The sequence below is a fragment of the Asterias rubens genome, chromosome 8, assembly GCF_902459465.1.
Source record: "Asterias rubens chromosome 8, eAstRub1.3, whole genome shotgun sequence".
NCBI classification, from domain to species: domain Eukaryota; kingdom Metazoa; phylum Echinodermata; class Asteroidea; order Forcipulatida; family Asteriidae; genus Asterias; species Asterias rubens.
In genome coordinates, this window is record NC_047069.1 from 10,302,844 (window position 1) to 10,320,471 (window position 17,628).

General features: G+C 39.9%; 1 protein-coding gene across 4 annotated transcripts; it reads right to left on the reverse strand.

Moving 5' to 3' along the window:
* Window positions 1-857: 857 nt before the first annotated feature.
* Window positions 858-14,336, reverse strand: LOC117293713 (transmembrane protein 144-like). 4 transcript variants are annotated; one of them, XM_033776133.1, is made up of 10 exons: window positions 14,169-14,336; window positions 12,680-12,883; window positions 11,731-11,853; window positions 11,105-11,204; window positions 10,319-10,399; window positions 8,792-8,879; window positions 4,563-4,654; window positions 3,122-3,219; window positions 2,059-2,276; window positions 858-1,199 (listed from the first exon to the last, which is right to left on the reverse strand). In XM_033776133.1, exons 1-10 carry the CDS (start codon window positions 14,266-14,268, stop codon window positions 1,065-1,067), a joined length of 1,239 nt encoding a protein of 412 aa, XP_033632024.1. In that variant the 5' UTR covers window positions 14,269-14,336; the 3' UTR covers window positions 858-1,064. The 4 variants fall into 4 exon arrangements, with proteins under 4 accessions (XP_033632024.1, XP_033632023.1, XP_033632022.1 ...); XM_033776132.1 differs by having other exon boundaries at window positions 4,563-4,657; XM_033776131.1 differs by lacking the exon at window positions 8,792-8,879 and adding an exon at window positions 9,339-9,444.
* Window positions 14,337-17,628: the final 3,292 nt, after the last annotated feature.

Below are 17,628 nucleotides of genomic sequence, written 5' to 3' on the forward strand. Positions count from 1 at the left end.
GCTGTTGGTAGCATAAAAACGGCTCCCTTTGAAGTAACTTAGTTTTTGAGAAAGAGGTAATTTCTCACTCAAATATTAAAAGACTTCAGGACTGAAGTTTTTTTCAGGCATCTGAAAGCACACAAATTTGTGCAAGATGTTTTTTCTTTCTTTATTGCAACTTCGATGATTACTCCAGTCCAAATTTTCACAGATTCGTTATTTTTATATATGTTGGGATACACCAAGTGAGAATACTGGTCTTTGACAATTAATAACGGTGTCCGGTGGCTTTAAATCCCATTAACCCAGTTATCTTCCAATTATTAACCCTCAATCCCACACCTTTTTCCCCCATGCACCCAGACGGTCCAGACCCATACATCACCAAGGTTATAGACGATGTCAATGTCATCGGCCTACAACACGATCAAGCTGTTCGTGCTGCCCAGGATAGCCCTTGATGGCACAATCAAATTTCTAGCTTTGCAAAAACCTGTGTTCACACCGTCTGGAGCCGAGTCGGCCCGAGTAGTGTCAACTTAAATACATCACCTCAGTGGTAAGCACACCTAATACAATCATGGAACATGATCGGACAACCACCATTATCCGGAAAGTTTTTTCCCCTAAAGTACTTTTTATTGTTGGTTAACAAACCGCGCTGGTTAGCATGGACAGTCGGATGTTAGCAATACAGCCAATCGTGTTGACGAATGCTCATCCTTTTAAAAATCGTGTGAGGGCGCTCTCAATCGCTTCCGGGGTATATTCATTTATACCCCAAACAGTTACTAAAGACTGGAACACATTACCACCACAGACATCTAATCCATCACCGACAATAAGACTTTTAAAGGAGCTGCTATAATCCACCTATAAAGCAACTTAAAACTATGGCGCAACAAAAGTGACAAACGATAATTAACTGTGCAGGACGAATCTCATATACTCCCGGAAGTGGTTAAAAAAACTATTGAGAGCGCCCTCATGCGGTAAAAAATATGGCGCATTACAGGACCGGCTTTCTTCGCGAGTCTCTATATTTATACAGGGAATCACACAACTATAAAAGGCAGTAGATGTTACTTTGAAAACGCTGTGAAGACTGCACCGGTAATAGTGATGGCAAAAGCGAGAAATAGCACCAAAAGATTTCTCCTGCCTTGAATTTCACGGAAGTAAATAACACCCCAAAGTGAAGCAATGATGCCTGGACCCTGGAACAAGACACAAAACAAAATGGAGAAATTAATACCTGACATAAATTGATTTGATTTGATTTGATTTGGTTATTGGGATACATTTCATCGCAGCCATTTGCGAAATCTACAAAAATTATTATGAAAAACAGATTATTATAACAAAACAGCAAATACAAAATTGAATACAAGAAAGCAAATCAATATGTATGTGAAGTATTGACAGCATGCTTAAACAAAAAGATTGAAAAGAGGATGGGATACGTTTTCAATAGATGCTGTTATTGTCTTATGCAAGGGCAAAGACAATAAAGTGTAGTTTTCTCTTCATAATTCATGTCCTTTTCATACCCTCGATCTTGTTGTGGAACCCCTTTCTGTAGTTTTGGGAACCAACTCCTGCCTTATTGTTTAGCCTAATACAAACACTCTGTGCCCACTGATTTTCCAGGATCTTTTTAACAAATAAGTTGAACCACAATTTAGTTTCCCAAAATGACCGAAACAACTGTTTCACTCATTGGCCAGTGACTAACCAATGACCAATTCAACCGAAACAGTTATTGGTTCAGCCGCCTAAACACACCCAGGGGTAAAGCGATCTAAGGGTAAAAGGGCTGGCTGATATTCCAGGGAACAGCCCTTTTGTTTCAACGTTAAACAGAATGAAACAAAACACAACAGAGCCCAATTTCATTGCTCTTCATACCGTAAGCGAAGAATGGGTGCTAGACATTTTACGCTTCGACAGCTAGTGCAGAAATTTGGCGCTTACACGTATAAAGCGGAGAACGGAGATCGTAAGCGCATAAGTCGGCGGTAAGCAGAGCCATAAAAAATAGCCTCAGAAATGTAACAGCAATGGTTTCAAGCTTACCGTGGTTATAATTGGAAAACTGACGCTCTCTGAAAGGTTGAAGTTAGCGAGAAACCAACCGGACTGCGCAATGCCCCACATCACCCCTGAGACGATACTAGGAATAACTAGCCCTACACCAATTTGGGGACGGTTACGCTTGAAGATGCAGTAAAGCAAGAAATACACGTTGGATGTCAGGATGATGCCAGAGAAATGAGAGAAGACGTAGTCCAAACCTAAAAAAAACAGAAGAAAAAAATTACACAAATATTTAAAGGCACTGGACACGTTTGGTAATTGTCAAAGACCAGCATTCTGACTTGGTGGATCCAAACTTATGCATAAAATAACAAACCTGTAATTTCTTTCTACTCAATTGGGCATCAAAACTGTACGAGAAAAATGAGGGAAAAAAGCAATGAAAGGATTCAAGCCTGAAATGTTTTAATATTTGAGTGGGAAATATATGGGAGCCGTTTCTCACAATAATTTATACTATCAACAGCTCTCCGTTGCTCATTAAAAAAATACGCTTTCATGCTAATAATTAATTTGAGTAATTACCAATAGTGTCAAGTGCCTGGAAAGGCATACGATAATCACTCTAAAGATTAAAGGCAATCAAACATTTTTATGATAGTATTCGATAGTATAAAGTAAGAGAACTGTTCCCTTTGAACAAATATCAGTTTTAATCTCCAAAGTTTGAATCTGAGAAGCGTTACTGTCAGGGATTATTTTCCTGCGTGGACATTATTTGTTCTGGGTCTTGACAGACATGGCGCGCAAGAAATGGTCAATATTATTATTATCAGAAATAATTTTTGCCTCAGGAATAAAGAATTTATTTGTTTTTACCCAAACACTGATGTGTATCAGGCACTGTATACTCAGTACTTTCCCGCAATACAAGGATCGTGGGTTTGAATCCAACCAGTGTGATTTGCCTGTGAAATTTGTTCACAGCACTTGGAAAATACCGAGTTAATAGTGCAGGTGTAAGGTTGCAAATAAATTTTATTATCATCATTATATTAATAATTTGATGAGGAAAACACCCGGCAAGAGAATAAATACGTACCGTTTTGGCTGGCGTTGGCTACATTATCCTGGATCCAAATACACGGTACAAAGTTAAACCCATAAAAACTTCCAGCAACTATTGCTAAAGATATACCCCTGCAATAAAATGAAGCACAAAATGTCAAAATTTGTCAAACATAACCAAAGATAACAAAGATAAAACAAATACTCAAACCTCCAAGTCTCAAACCTCTAGGTCTCAAACATTTTGGTCTAGAACTTTTTGATCCCCTAACTCGTGGTGCCCCACTTATAAGGTCCCAAACCTTTAGATCTCATACCTTAAGGTCTCAAACCTTTGGTCTGAACCTCTTGGTTCCAAACCTCTATGTCTAAAATCTCTAGATTTCAAACCTCTTGGTCTCAAAAATCAAAGTCTAGAACTTCTTGATCCCAAAACTCTTGGTTTCACACTTATAGGTTTCACACTACCTTCTTGGTTTCAAACATTAAGGTCTCAAGCCTCTGGGTCTGCAACCTCTTGGTTCCAAACCTCTAGGTCTAAAATCTCTAGATTTCAAACCTCTTGGTCTCAAAAATCAAAGTCTAGGACTTCTTGATCCCAAAACTCTTGGTTTCACACTTATAGGTTTCACACTACCTTCTTGGTTTCAAACATAAGGTCTCAAGCCTCTGGGTCTGCAACCTTTCGGTTCCAAACCTCTAGGTCTAAAATCTCTAAATTTCAAACCTCCTGGGCACAATTTCATAGAGCCGCTAAGCACACAAATTTGCTTAGCATGAAACTTCTACTTAGATAAAAACAGGATTACCAAATGAATACAAGTAAACAAGCAACATGCAACAAATGGAACTTTGGTTGGTAATCCTGTTTTTATCAAGGAAGAAATTTAGTGCTCAGCAAATTGTTGTGCTTAGCAGCTTTATGAAATTGGGTCCAGGTCTCAAAAATCAAGGTCTCAAACCTAAAGATCTCAAACCTTTAGATTTTAAACCTCTAGGTCTCAAACCTCTAGACCTCAAACCTAAAGATCTCCAACCTTTAGATCTTAAACCTCTAGGTCTCAAACCTCCAAGTCTAAAACCTCTATGTCCAAGTCCTCTATGTCTCAAACATCTAGGTCTCAACTCTAGGTTATAACTATAGGTTTAAAATCTTAATTTCTCAGACCTTTAGACCTCAAACCTCACAATCTAAAACACATACATACAGGTCTCAAACATCTAGGTCTCAACTCTAGGTTATAACTATAGGCTTAAAATCTTAATTTCTCAGACCTTTAGACCTCAAACCTCACGATCTAAAACACATACATACAGGTCTCAAACCTCTAGGTCTCAAGCCTCTAGGTCCCAAACCTCCAAGTCTCAAACCTTTAGATCTCGAACACCTAGATACAGGTGTGAATCCTCAACCTCTGAATCTCTTTGTCCCAACCTCAACCCTATCTGGAGATGAAAGGGTCCCCACAACTTACACTATTCTTTTCTGGGTAGGTGACAGACGATCGACCCAGGAGGCATCTTCCGATGGTATCACTTTTATATCTGGTTCACTATTGGTGCTCTCCTGCTGCCAAAAATAAACAAAATTAGCGACGGTTACACAATGTACCGGTACATGTTTTACAATTATATTGACAAGGAAATAGAATAAGCTGTTGTAAACTACTAAAGCAACCAAAAGAACCAATGGTGTAAATGCAAAATGGGTTATAAAGATGAATGTATTTTTATATTACATATCTTTTAGAATGTTTTAAAGTAACTCTTATAGGGAAGAAGTAATATTTTAGTGTCAAACAAATGAAACATGCTTTCCCCAGAGTTTAGTTGTACATTTATTTAACACAATTTGTGCATTTGTTTTTACACAAATAAGATCTTCTGTAAATGAAATGTCAGTCCAGGAGGTCATGTGTTGCCCTGGTCTGGGCCTTGATGCCCTTTCAAAAGATTCCAATAGACGTAACGATTTACCAATGTAAGTGCCCATTGCAAAATGTAAATGGCTTTGCCCTCTGAAAAAAAAAATTCAGGCTTGAAATAGGCTGGGGAAAAACCCAAAGGGCAGTACCTTTTCTCATAGGTACATTTATAGGGTTAGTTTTCATCGGCCAAGTCCGATGCAGTGGCTTCCATTGCTGATGTCAATCAATATTCCGCTTGCATGTTAGATTTTTAATAAAGTCCTGTACAATGACTTGCTCCTTCACAAGTTACCGCTTCAAAATTGAACTCCTCAGACTAAAGAGACAGTTGCTAAGCTACGCGACAGATTCAGGGCATGCTTTTTGTAAACAGGGTGAGAGTCAGTGCTGAAAAAGAAGTCTGAAACTGTGGTCTGTTCAAAGGAAATGAAATTGAAATGATGGTATTTCCACTTTTCGATAAACCGCCTTGAGTTATAGATACCCAGGAGCTTTTAGGAGCATCATCCTTAGTGCAAAAGAGTAGATTCAAGAGCACGACCTATCTTATTTTAAGATAAATATAAAGCGTTTTGCTTTCCAGGCTGACTTTAAAAAGTCTAAATTCAGATAAAAGTCTGAAATATCTCACCCCTGTATAGAGTAACGTAAGAGGTGGTGAACACCCATACACAATTCTGAATAGATATGTATGACACAATGGTACCTGGGTTTGCTCATTTGGAGGTTGCTATACAAAAGCTTGCCCCGAACCATTTGACAAAGCAACTGTCTCTATATAGTCTGAGGATTTCAAATGTAAGTTGTGCGCGTTTAGATGCTTGATTTCAAGACCACAAGTTCTAAACTTGAGGTCTCGAAATCAAATTCGTGGAAAATTACTTCTTTCTCGAAAACTATGGCACTTCAGAGGGAGCCGTTGCTCACAATGTTTTCTACCATCAACCTCTCCCCATTACTCGTCACCAAGAAAGGTTTTGTGCCAATAATTAATTTGAGTAATTACCAATAGTATCCACTGCCTTTAATATTATTATACCTGGTTTTAATTACATGGACTGATATGCAGTGTATAGGGTAAACACTATTAACTTTGAAACTCATTCAGCAGGTAGTTGACAATATCAACAAAACGCCCAGTAAAATAAAGTACTTTCAAAATTAGATAACAAAAAAAGAAGATTAGTTGTATTTGGTTTGCGGTAACACCATGTGTGTATCTACTTGCCAGGTAGATTTTGTTCTTTAGAGAACTGTCTCGCCTTAAACTCGCGGAATAGATTTTCGGAATTCGGAAGATTTCTCGGCTCTGAAAAGACCTGTCCTGTATTTTAACCATTTAGCCACTGTACCGCCCAGCCGCATATAGCAATACACTGTATGCGGGTACGAGGAAACCTCGCTAGCTTGTGTTTGTAGAAAAAAAGGAACATCTAAAGAAAACTCGATAGTCATTAGTAGGTCTACGCATTTGTTAATATATCTAGTTGTTATAGATCGTTATTAATTCTCCCTTCACAGTTGACTTGTCGAAGCTAATGATGATGAAATAATTTAGCTCTTACGAAAAACAAAACGCTCATTAGTAAACAGGAAACTGTTCATCATTTATGATAATATTGTCGAAAATTAATGCCTTCGCATTTAATCAGTATGAACATTGAGCCAGACAAAAGCCTTGAAAAGCTATTGTGTTCATTTTATCCGTGCACAAAAATATTCGCCATAAAAATTACCGTAGCCGTTTAACGAGAGGCATTTATTGTTCCCATGAGAACTTGTACTTTTATACAAATATTACCGAAAGGGTAAAAAATTGTGCATACACATTAAGCCATGGCTATCTTTTAAAATTTGAACTACGATGCCAGTAATTTACTGCAAGAATCTTGAGAAATTGGATTTCAGCAAACTCGGGCGGTGCAGGGACTAAAGGGTTAACTGCTACCTAGGCGGAAGGTTAGCAAATCGACCCGGACTACTACTCTTGGAAAAAGAAGATACAAAACATCAATACTAACAATGGTTAGGTTTCAGAACATCTTGATACGTGCTTTACTTATCTACATGTACCTAATGACTGCATGCTGTAATGCTAGTGATGAGGTGTGCATGGCCTCCATTGGAGTAGGCGTAGGGACATGCCCTACTACTTGGATCCAATGGAAGGATAAATGCTTCAAAGCTACTAAGGAGAAACTCACATGGTCTCAAGCTCATGATGAGTGTTCCAAGATTGGAGGGGTTATGGCCACACCTAGTTCTACTGAAGATACTCAGCAACTACTCAGTGTCACTCATAATGAGCACTTTTTTTGGATTGATTGCAATGATCTTGCACAGGAAGGTGAGTCAAAGCCTTTATTTTCGTTTACATATAATACACCCATGTGTGTTAGCACTGTATACTTACTACTTTCCCCAGCTCTGTGAAAAAAATTGCAGGAATATTACTCGAGTGGGAATCAAACCCATGACCTTTGCAATTCTAGCGCAGTGTCTTACCAACTAGACTACCGAGATTGCCCAAGTAGCTAGAAGCAGTTTGAATCCTATTTCCAGCCTTTATTCTTTTCATAAGCGACAGGGTTACATTTTTAAAACAATGTACTCAAAGTTCGGCACACATCATGGAATTTAAGGAGAATGGGATTTCGATCAGATTGAAAGCTAGCTTTTTTAGTTTTCAAAGCAACATAGATGGACTGCACGGCATCATCGACTGCCATGTTTGATGATAAACAATGTAAATTTGCATGCCTGTACGCTCTGCGAACAAATCTCAGCAAATGGGCACAACTCTCTGTCAATGATAGCCTTTCACGCGTGCACGTTTCATCAAAGATGGTGGTCAATGACGTCATGCGCAATCCGTCTATTGTCAGCCAACCTTGTATGTCTCTTTCTATTTTATTAAAGGGATATGGGTGTTCAAGGAGGGAGAAACTGCCATCTACTACAGAAACTGGGCCAACAATGAGCCTAATAATGATGATCATGGTGCTGTTGAAGACTGTGCCGCGTATGCAGCAGCCCGGTATGGCTGGAATGACGTACAGTGTTCTGGGTTTCAGATTGCAGTCTGCAAGACACCTGTACGATCACTTCATTTCTTGCATGTCTAAAGGTTTTGTCACACGAGGCAACCTTCAATCAGTTTATTTTCACCGTATTAAAATCCCTTTCCGCATAGAAATGTAGTGCGACTTCTTAATCTGAAATGTTTCGAATGTCAAGAAGTTTTTATTTGACACTGAGGTTACTCTGTACAAAGTTTCATTGCTTACTAATTTAGACGAGTGAATGGTTGAAACTGATGTTGTGCTTTTAAGGGTTTTGATACCTTTTGTAGTTCAATTTTTTTCGTCGAGACATGAATCCCTACTCACTGTGAGTAACGATGGATGTACTATAATTTACGTGTAGAAGTTTCAGCTTCGAAGGATAGTTGTCAAGTTTAAGAAAAAAAAGTGAAAATCACAGAGCAATGTTTTCATGAGTCGCGTCAATGTGTTGTACATGTACATGCCAAGCCTGAAATTGGCCATGGCCATTTTCATTTTGAGAAGGGCACTTCCATTGAAAAATCTCAAAGTCTATGGAAAACTGTTGAAGGGGCACCTCAGCAAGTAAATGTAATCATTATGTCTAGGGAAGTTTTCTACCATCCTTCAACCAATTAAGATGAATGTAAATATGTAAACACCGTTTGTGTTTTGTGTTGTACAAGAAGTACCCAAACCCTTTAAGTCAAATTTGGCCCTGCATGTTTGTACCTCCTTAGTCAGAAGGGATGTCCTCTCATCATTCTCCTTGGGACCACCATCGAGAACGGTGGTCTTTATGAAAACGAGACATAAGATCCTAAAAAGAGCAAGATGGAAACAGCGTTTGCAAGATGGAAGTTAAGGAAGAGTTGAAAATGTGCATGGTGGAAGTTTAACTTAGAGAGGTTTATTCATTTCGGTTTTTACTCATACTATTGTCTGTTAGCACTGTATACTCAGTTTACCGGAGTTCTGTGAAAAAAATCATAGGCATATTACTCGGGTGGGATTCGAACCCACGACCCTTGCAATTCTAGAGCAGTGTCACACCAAGAGACATCTGTGTATTTGGGTAAAAACCAAAATGAATATTCTTTATCCCCGATGCAAATCTTTTAAGAGAGGTTTGCGGTAACACCATGTGAATAACTCTTTAGATTAGTGTTGGCTCTGAAAAGAACGGGTGGTTAATGACTGGAAATTGCGTGTGCAAGGTTAGGTGCAATGACTACTGCAAAACAAAAGAAGCAAAATGGCGTGTTGGGAACAGACTCACTTGTTCATCAAGGAGAGGAGTACGACTGGTGGCATCTTTAGGGGGTTCTTTAGACGAAGCGTCTCCACTGGTAACCTCTGACTTCACGAAGAGAAACAATACAACACTGGGTGCACAAAGCCCAGAGATTTATTGTAAGGTTTCAAATTTATGAAAAAATTGCACATACTTCTCAAGACAAAAGGCAAATTAATAGATGGAAAATTTCCATCAGGGATAAAGAATATTAATTCTTCAGTATTCTTGTGTTTTAAATGACTAAAAGTACTTCACTAAGACATTCAATGATGACTTTGGTGTATCTTAGCATATACATAAAATAACAAACCTGTGAAAATTTGAACTCAATTGGTCGATGAAGTTGCGATAGAATAATGGAAGAGAAAAACACCCTTGTCGCACAAGTTGTGTGTTTTCAGATGTTTGAAATCGAGACCTCATCTGAGGTCGCGAATTCAATTCAAATATTTAAGTGAGAAATTACTTTTTTTCTCAAAACCTACATTACTTCAGAGGGAGCCGTTTCTCACAATGTTTTTTTACTATCACCAGCTCTCCATTGCTCATCACCAAGTAGGGTTTTATGCTGACAATTATTTTGAGTAATACCAAGTGCCTTTAATACCAGAAGACAAAATTAATGAGATATTCTCTTCGTGCTTGTTCAAATGAAGAAAGTTCTCTCTCGTTACATTCTTTCTTTCCCCGCCCCCCATGGTTACCCCGGCACACTTTCCCTGCCACGAGGTTCCACCTGCACATTCAAGAATACCCCAGGGTTCTCTACCTCTTACCCCTACTACAGAGCAGGGGTTGCTATTCCCAGGTATGCCCATTTGCCGGGGTAGATCAGGGGTACAGCTATCCAAGTGTGAAAGGGCCGACCATTATTACCAAAGCTTTCCCTCACGAAAAAGAGTAGTGTGAAAGGGCTTATACAAATAATTGCAGCATTTACTCTGTAGTTAACTTGAGCTTACCTTACTAATGCCAGTGACACTCCAATGTAGTTAAAGACAGGATTGCTAAGTTCGTCTTTTTTGATACCAAAAAGTCCAAAACTGAAGAAAAAAAAAAAGTAGCCACCAGAACAGTATCAAATCAAAACAATTTTACAGTTGGGCCGAATGACCTTGAAGTTAGAGCTGATAGTATCAGTGAATGTGTTTAAAAGCACGTCTATTCAAAACCAAGGACTTAACATTAGGGATGGGGAGCAGTTTATAGTTGTACTTTTCGTTGCCCAAGTCATCCAGGGGAAGATTTCACAAAGATAGACCAAACTGAGGACTAGTCCTAGGAGTTATCAAAAATTTCAGGCTAGTCCTAAGTGAGGACGAGTAACTTGATCTAAGCCAAGATAAGACTAACTCTTTGTGAAATCCACCCCACGAACCACCTTTTGATAGTTACTCTTGCATGCATAGTATTTGGCACTTCAGCAAAAACTCTCCCTTCATAAAACTCTAGTGGTCTAATAGTGGGTATCAACTTGGGAAATCTGGGTTTCTGTGACAATTTTACTGCTGAACAGAGTACCATAGAAAAAGCCCTGTCCCTCACCATACCATGTAACAATTTGCAAGCCCAAAATTTTGAAGCATTGCATGTAGAGGTATCAATATATATTTGGTTTGCGGTAACACCATCTGTGCGTCTACCTGGCAAGTAGATAGACACTTGGTGTTACCGCAAACCAAATACATACCCAAAAATATCAGCAGTACTCTTTAGATAAAGAGTATGACATTTTCCCTAATACTTACTGTCCGCTTGCCCAACCAGTTAGAAGATTGAGAGAGCCCCATATAAGAATGCCGAGGCTGAGTCCGATAGTCTTGATGATTGGGACCACTGTCACATTCCCTGATTATACAAACGATTAAAGGCAACATGACATTTCACAATAACCGTCTCAAACACGCTTTACATTAGTGCCCTGGTCTTTGGGCCAATAACATCCCTTTAATCTTTCTCAGCTTCCTGGGGAGTATACAACCTGGCGGCCATAGCGCCCAGAGGCTTTTTCATACACAATATCAACCTCTACCCTCGCAGGTACCCATTTATACCCATGGGTGAAGAAAAGCAATTATAGTAAAGCATCTTGCTCAAGGACACAAATGTCATGACCTGGACCAAAAACCCACACTCTGGTGACGTAATACCTCCAGAACTTCAATTTGATGCTCTTAACCACTCTGCCATGACACCCTACTAAAACAAGCCTCTAACACAACTAATGTGCCAAGACCCAAAATATTGACACATTCCTTTCAAATTCTAGAATGAGGACACTAGGCATGGGCGACTAGTGTCGTAACTGTTAGAGGTGCGACTAGTCGGCGTAGTAAATTTCACTAGTCGCCCCAGCCTCCTAGAGGGTACGTACCTGTGGCCCACAGGAAGCCTCCGAGCATGGCGAGTGGATGAAACTGAGGGCAACCCCTGACGATGTTTACAATGAGTCCAACATGCCAGATAGCTACGCAGTCTACCCACTGATAAAACATCCCTTGGTTAAACAAACAAAACAAAAACATAAGTATAAGAATTGCAAAGGTTGTGGGTTCGAATCCCACCTGAGCAATATGCCTGTGATTTTGTTCACAGAACTCGGATAAGTACTTAGTATACAGTGCTAATTAACACGCATCGGTGATTATGGGTCAAAACCCAAATTAATATAAACAAAAGTGACATCACTATTTTTACATCAAGTAAAGCCTGGTTCATACTTTAAGAATGTGAAGGTGATAAGAATGTGGACGTCACAAGTTCGCAGCGGATAATTTGCATTAACAATTGACTTGTGCTGAACTCCTGTAAACATTCTCTGCGCAAACAGCCCTAATGATGTCAAAAATCAATATTCGCATTTGCATTCACAGGATGAACTGTCTTCTGAACGACTCAATCAGCTTGCTCTGATCGTCTCCGAAGACAATCAGAGCACAATGATCAAAACGTTGAGTCATTAACCACAGGTTCTTTTCGGAACAAACACTACTCAAAAAGAGATTTCCACATGGTGTTAAACCGCAAATCTCTCTACAATTGCGACACAGAAAGACAACCAGGGCCCAATTTCATGGCTCTGCTTACCGTAAGCACAGAATCCGCGCTTACGGAAGCAGGGAATTTTGCGCTTACGGCAAGCGTATTTCACGGGATAGCGGTGAATTTTTGCTTTTGCGCGTGCGTACTCCACGTTACTAGGCATTCTACGCTTACAAGGCTAGCGCAGAAATTCGGCGCTTGCACCTGAGCGGGGAATCGTGATCGTAAGCGCAGAATTCGGCGGTAAGCAGAGCCATGAAATTGGGCCCAGCTGTTCTTACCATCTCCAGTGTCAGCCTTCTTTACAGGTACAAGGTTGGAGCCAAAGAAGACGATAGCAACGGCTGCTCCGATGAACCCCACAACAACATTACTAGAACTATTACTGGCGGCAGTTGAATCTGTTAAGTTGTACCATTGAGTTCCATTGTCTTCCAGTATAATATTGTCTTTAAGGTCCCGTCTAACTTCATGTGATTCCAGATCTATAGAAGAAAACATAGCAAAGGCTTGTAATTGTGTGATTAGATTTGTGTCATTCAAAAACATTTTTCTTGGGCAAGATTACCAGAAGGATCTTCAAGACACTTAATGCCTTTAAGGCGGCATTGAGGGGGAAGGAACCTTCTAGCTCGCAGGCACACTACTTTTTAAACCACACTACACTGTATATTAATATTATTAGATACTGCACACATAAGATACATTTTGTCTGCCTGCGCACATACACTGTATTTGGTGCGCACCAACAGTGCATTATCTTCATACCATGAAGTCTGCACTTTACTTGGAAGAAGATGTCAATTTGCAGGGTTTTTTATTTATGTGAGGGTGAGTGTGAAAAGGTAGGAGTGCAAACCAAATTTCAAATGTGATGCAAAACAAAATGGATTGTTGAAATCATTATGGATGATCCATATTTCAGGCCATTGGATTGTCCAGTGCTCCATTACTAAATAAGAAAAATATTATAGGGTCTCAGATAGGAAAAGTTTCCGCATGGCGCCACCACTTTTTCATTCGATATGAAATAATATAGTATCTTACTTACCTCATTGATATATCCCTTTTTGTAAAAAAAAGTGGTGGCGCCATACGGAAGGTTATCCCTCAGACAGACTGTAGGACTTGCAATCACAAGGTTGTGGGTTGGAATCCCCCAGCTAACCGCTGATAGGTGTGTAACCAATCACACCTAAACAACTAACACTCACTCTCAGGCAATTATAGGACTTGCAATCACAAGGTTGTGGGTTGGAATCCCCCAGCTAACCGCTGATAGGTGTGTAACCAATCACACCTAAACAACTAACACTCACTCTCAGGCAATTAAAATAAGATCTGTAATTGATTGTGATGCAAGGCAATTCGCTGATATTATAGATAGTCATCATAGCAAGGATACTCCTAGAACTATGCGGTTTTGTTACGCTACGGGAGACGATAGCGGAACAAAACTGCATAGTTCTAGGAGTAGAGCAAGGAGTCAAGGACTGCCACTGCCAGAAACAACTTTACACAGTTTGAATTGATTTGAGTTTGGAACATGTTTTTGTACAAAATGTACTTGGGTAGCTGTTTCTTCATTCATTGCATGATCGAGTGATTTTGATTTACACAACGTGATTTATGTAAGTACATGGGCTGTTGTAGGGTTCTCATTTTTACTTACTACCCCCCCCCCCCCACACACACACACACACCCACCCACCCCCTCCCTCTATCTATTACTTCAAACGTTAACTTTTAAAGTTTTGTGTTTACACTCACCAGCTGCAGATGCGCAACCAACGGATGGAATAACGACGAATACAAGAGCAAGAAAAACGCTGATATTTATCAGAAAACTACGACAGTTACCCGGTGCCATGTTGGCACTAAACTGACACGAACAGATTGGGAAAAAACGATAACATTAACGTTGATCAAACACTCAGCCTGCACTCTCTGCGTGCAAATATTTTCGTGTTGATCGATCGGGGGCAGCATGCAAACAATCAGCTGATTTTTTTTTCATCCAAAGTTTCCATCCACGTTAACATGATACAGCGCCCCCAACGTTTACATCAGATCGGGGAAAATTCTTTTTTTTTTATCTTCGTGACAGAGCGCAAGATGCAGAACTCGGGCTATAGAATAATGTGAAATTCCACTGCCATAAAAGCTTACTTGGTAATGAGTAATTGAAAGCTTTGATAGTATAACACATTTTGAGAAAAGATTTCCTCTGAAGTAACGTAGAAGTCATTTCTCACTTGATTTCGAGACCTCAGAAGATTTGAGGTCCGAAATCAAGCATCTGAAAGTACAAAACTTCGTATGACAAGGGTGTCTTTTCGTCCGTTATTATCTCGCAACTTCAAAAAGCAATATTATCGAGTTCAAATTTTCACAGCTTTGTTATTTTTAGTTTATGTTGAGATACACCAAGTGAGAACACTGGTAACAATAATTACCAAAGGTGTCCAAGCACTTTCGGCGCTTCGAAATTTTAAAAATTGTATACCACCCTATATCAAAAGGGAATCTTGAATAAACAGTGAATAAAGCAATTAGAAAGTGCAGTTGACAAAATAGCACATCGGAGCAATCATAACACAGGTGTATGATAAAATTAAGCTTTTGCGTTACTGCATGGTTTAGCCAATCAAATCCATGTTTCTGTAAAACCATTATCTGTCTCTACCATTGCAGATAAACACAGGGAACCAGTCTGTCTACAGGGAAGGTACACTATTTGTAATTGTCAAAGACCAGTGTTCTCACTTGTATCTCAACATGCATAAAATAAACATGTGAAAATTTGAACTCAATTGGTCATCGGAGTTGGGAGAAGATGATGAAAGAAAAAAACACCCTTGTATGACGAATTTGTGTGCTTTCAGATAGGAATAAAAGACTTCTAGCTAGAAGTCTTCTAATTATTATTTTAGTGAGAAATCACCCTCTTTCCTCAAACACTACGTTACTTCAGAGGGAGTCGTTTCCCACAATGTTTTATACTATCAACAGCTCTCAAATGATAGGTACCAAGTCAGTTTTTAAGCCAATGTTTTTTTGAGTAATTACCAAACGTGTACCTTCCCTGGGCACTGGGGTCGATTTCACAAAGAGTTAGGCTCGAGTTAGGACGAATTACTCGTCCTTACTTAGAACTAGTCATACGTTTTCATATCTCCTCGGACTAGTCCGAAGTTAGGAGTCCTCACCCAGGACACTTTTGGTAATTACTCAAGTTATTAAGTTTAAAAACTAACTCGGTTTACAAGAACTGGAGAGTTGTTGAAAATAGTTATAAAACATTGTGAGAAACGGCTCTCTCCGAAGTAACACAGTTTTTGAGAAGGAGCTCGTGATCATTTCTCACTAAAAAATGTTGCTATAATGCAACAAGAGTGTTTTTTCGTTCATTATTTTCTTGCAACTTCTATGACCATGCAATTGAGCCAACATTTCTTATGTTTGTTATTGTACTTATCATGTTGGGATACACCAACAAGTGCGAACTGGTCTTTGACAAAATTCCCAAAGGTGTCTAGTGTCATTCCACAGAATTGGTGGAGATCCCTCAAATCACTGACCAACATTCCAAATCAGATTTAGCGTGTCTGGAAATAGAATTGATTATTCGAGTATATAGAGCGGGTGTAATTTAACAGTATTGCGGCTAATCGGCCACTTTTGATGCGAGACATGAAAGGGTACCGCCTGTGTGGTTCGTTTGTGGCCAGGCTTGTGTGTTTTTTAGCACCTGTGTTTGCCCGGTGGCGAATGATAATGAATAGAGGGCAGGAACAGTAGAACCACGCAACATTATTCGCTGGTCTCGACGGGGAGTGGCCGTGGGCATCCACATCATTGTGTAGGTGTGAGAAATAACGGATTTGTTATACAATTGGCGTTTCCTCAAACTCAAAAACAGAATTGACTCTAATAATTATCTTAATATATAAGTGTAGAGCAAAGAAGTGAACAATGCGTTGTTCGCTGTACTGAGCTTCAGTGATTTGGCATTTAGGCCACATATCATCAATAGATTAAAAATATTCATTAAGTCATATCTCACCATGTCCCAACCCAATGCCCCAAAACCATACATCATGATCAACAGAATACCATCCAACACGATATTTGGGTATTCTGGTGTTTTGGGTTTAGTCACATTTTGGGACATGGGCTAAAGTGACCCAGGGGGTCCCCTCCACCTGACGAATACATAGTCAAACAATATCACCGTTATGTAAACACAACACAATGTCCTTGCGTCACCGGGCAAGCTCGGCATGTGTTCAGCAATATCTGCTCTTATTGTACATGTCCTCTAATATCTGAATTGACCTATTTGCCTACTCTCTTTCTTCAAATATAGTCGGGTGTTTTTGATCACAGTGGGTTCGAGTCCCAAGTCACACTTGTGACACTAAACCAACTGATGGGACGTAAAGCCGTTGGTTCGCGCGTGTTGTGTAACGCACGTAAAAGAATGATTCGAATCCCTGTAATTGTGATGAGCGTCACTGAGTGACGGATATGAAGCTCTTCTCACACATCGGTGTGAGAATACAACCAAAACTTATCTGCGTAACACTGCTTACACTGATACCCCAAGAATGTTGATCTTTTAAATACACGATTAAGTGTCCGTAAAAAATGTATGGTCCGATTTCCAATGATAATCCATTTCGCATTGTTTCCAAACGCAGATGTGCGGGTTATATATTTTGGCAAGAGTATCCCCCCCCCCCCCCTCCTCCCAATTGTAGAGAAGTACGTCATTCATCCATAGGCCCTTTTCGAATCCATGGTTTGGGCTTCGGATTCAGCTTCAGGCTTCGTCCTCTCGTATAAGCCCCGAGCCCGAACGCAGAGAACGCGCGCGAGTGTCAAACAACCGGGGGGGGGGGCGGGGGGGGTATAGCATGAGTGGAGCCGCAGCCATGGTTTCGTCACTGTGTCATATACTGCTCGCAGCTTCAGTGTTGTGACTCAGTTCAATTAAATTCATATTTATTTGTACTAAACACATTTCCACAACTTGGTTACAGAACTACATTGTGGTTAACTCGGGTCTGAAATTGGGCTGTACTTTTTACCAAAAAAAGGTGTGGACCATGGAGGCTAATTTTTCCTCCGTGGGGAGTAGGCCTACCAATGTTGATCGGGAAGTACAGTGGTGGAAATAATTGCAATGACAGTGCGCCTAAAGTTATCTGTCCAAACAGGGGCGTTC

Bases quoted from the DNA above. Each gene is read 5' to 3' on its own strand.
- LOC117293713 (XM_033776130.1), bottom strand. From the start codon at position 14,268: ATGGCACCGGGTAACTGTCGTAGTTTTCTGATAAATATCAGCGTTTTT. The intron at 11,854-12,679 runs GTAAGAACAGCT...TGTTTAACCAAG, and splicing joins GAAGGCTGACACTGGAGATG to GGATGTTTTATCAGTGGGTA. The intron at 9,445-10,318 runs GTAAGCTCAAGT...TTGTGCACCCAG, and splicing joins GTGTCACTGGCATTAGTAAG to TGTTGTATTGTTTCTCTTCG.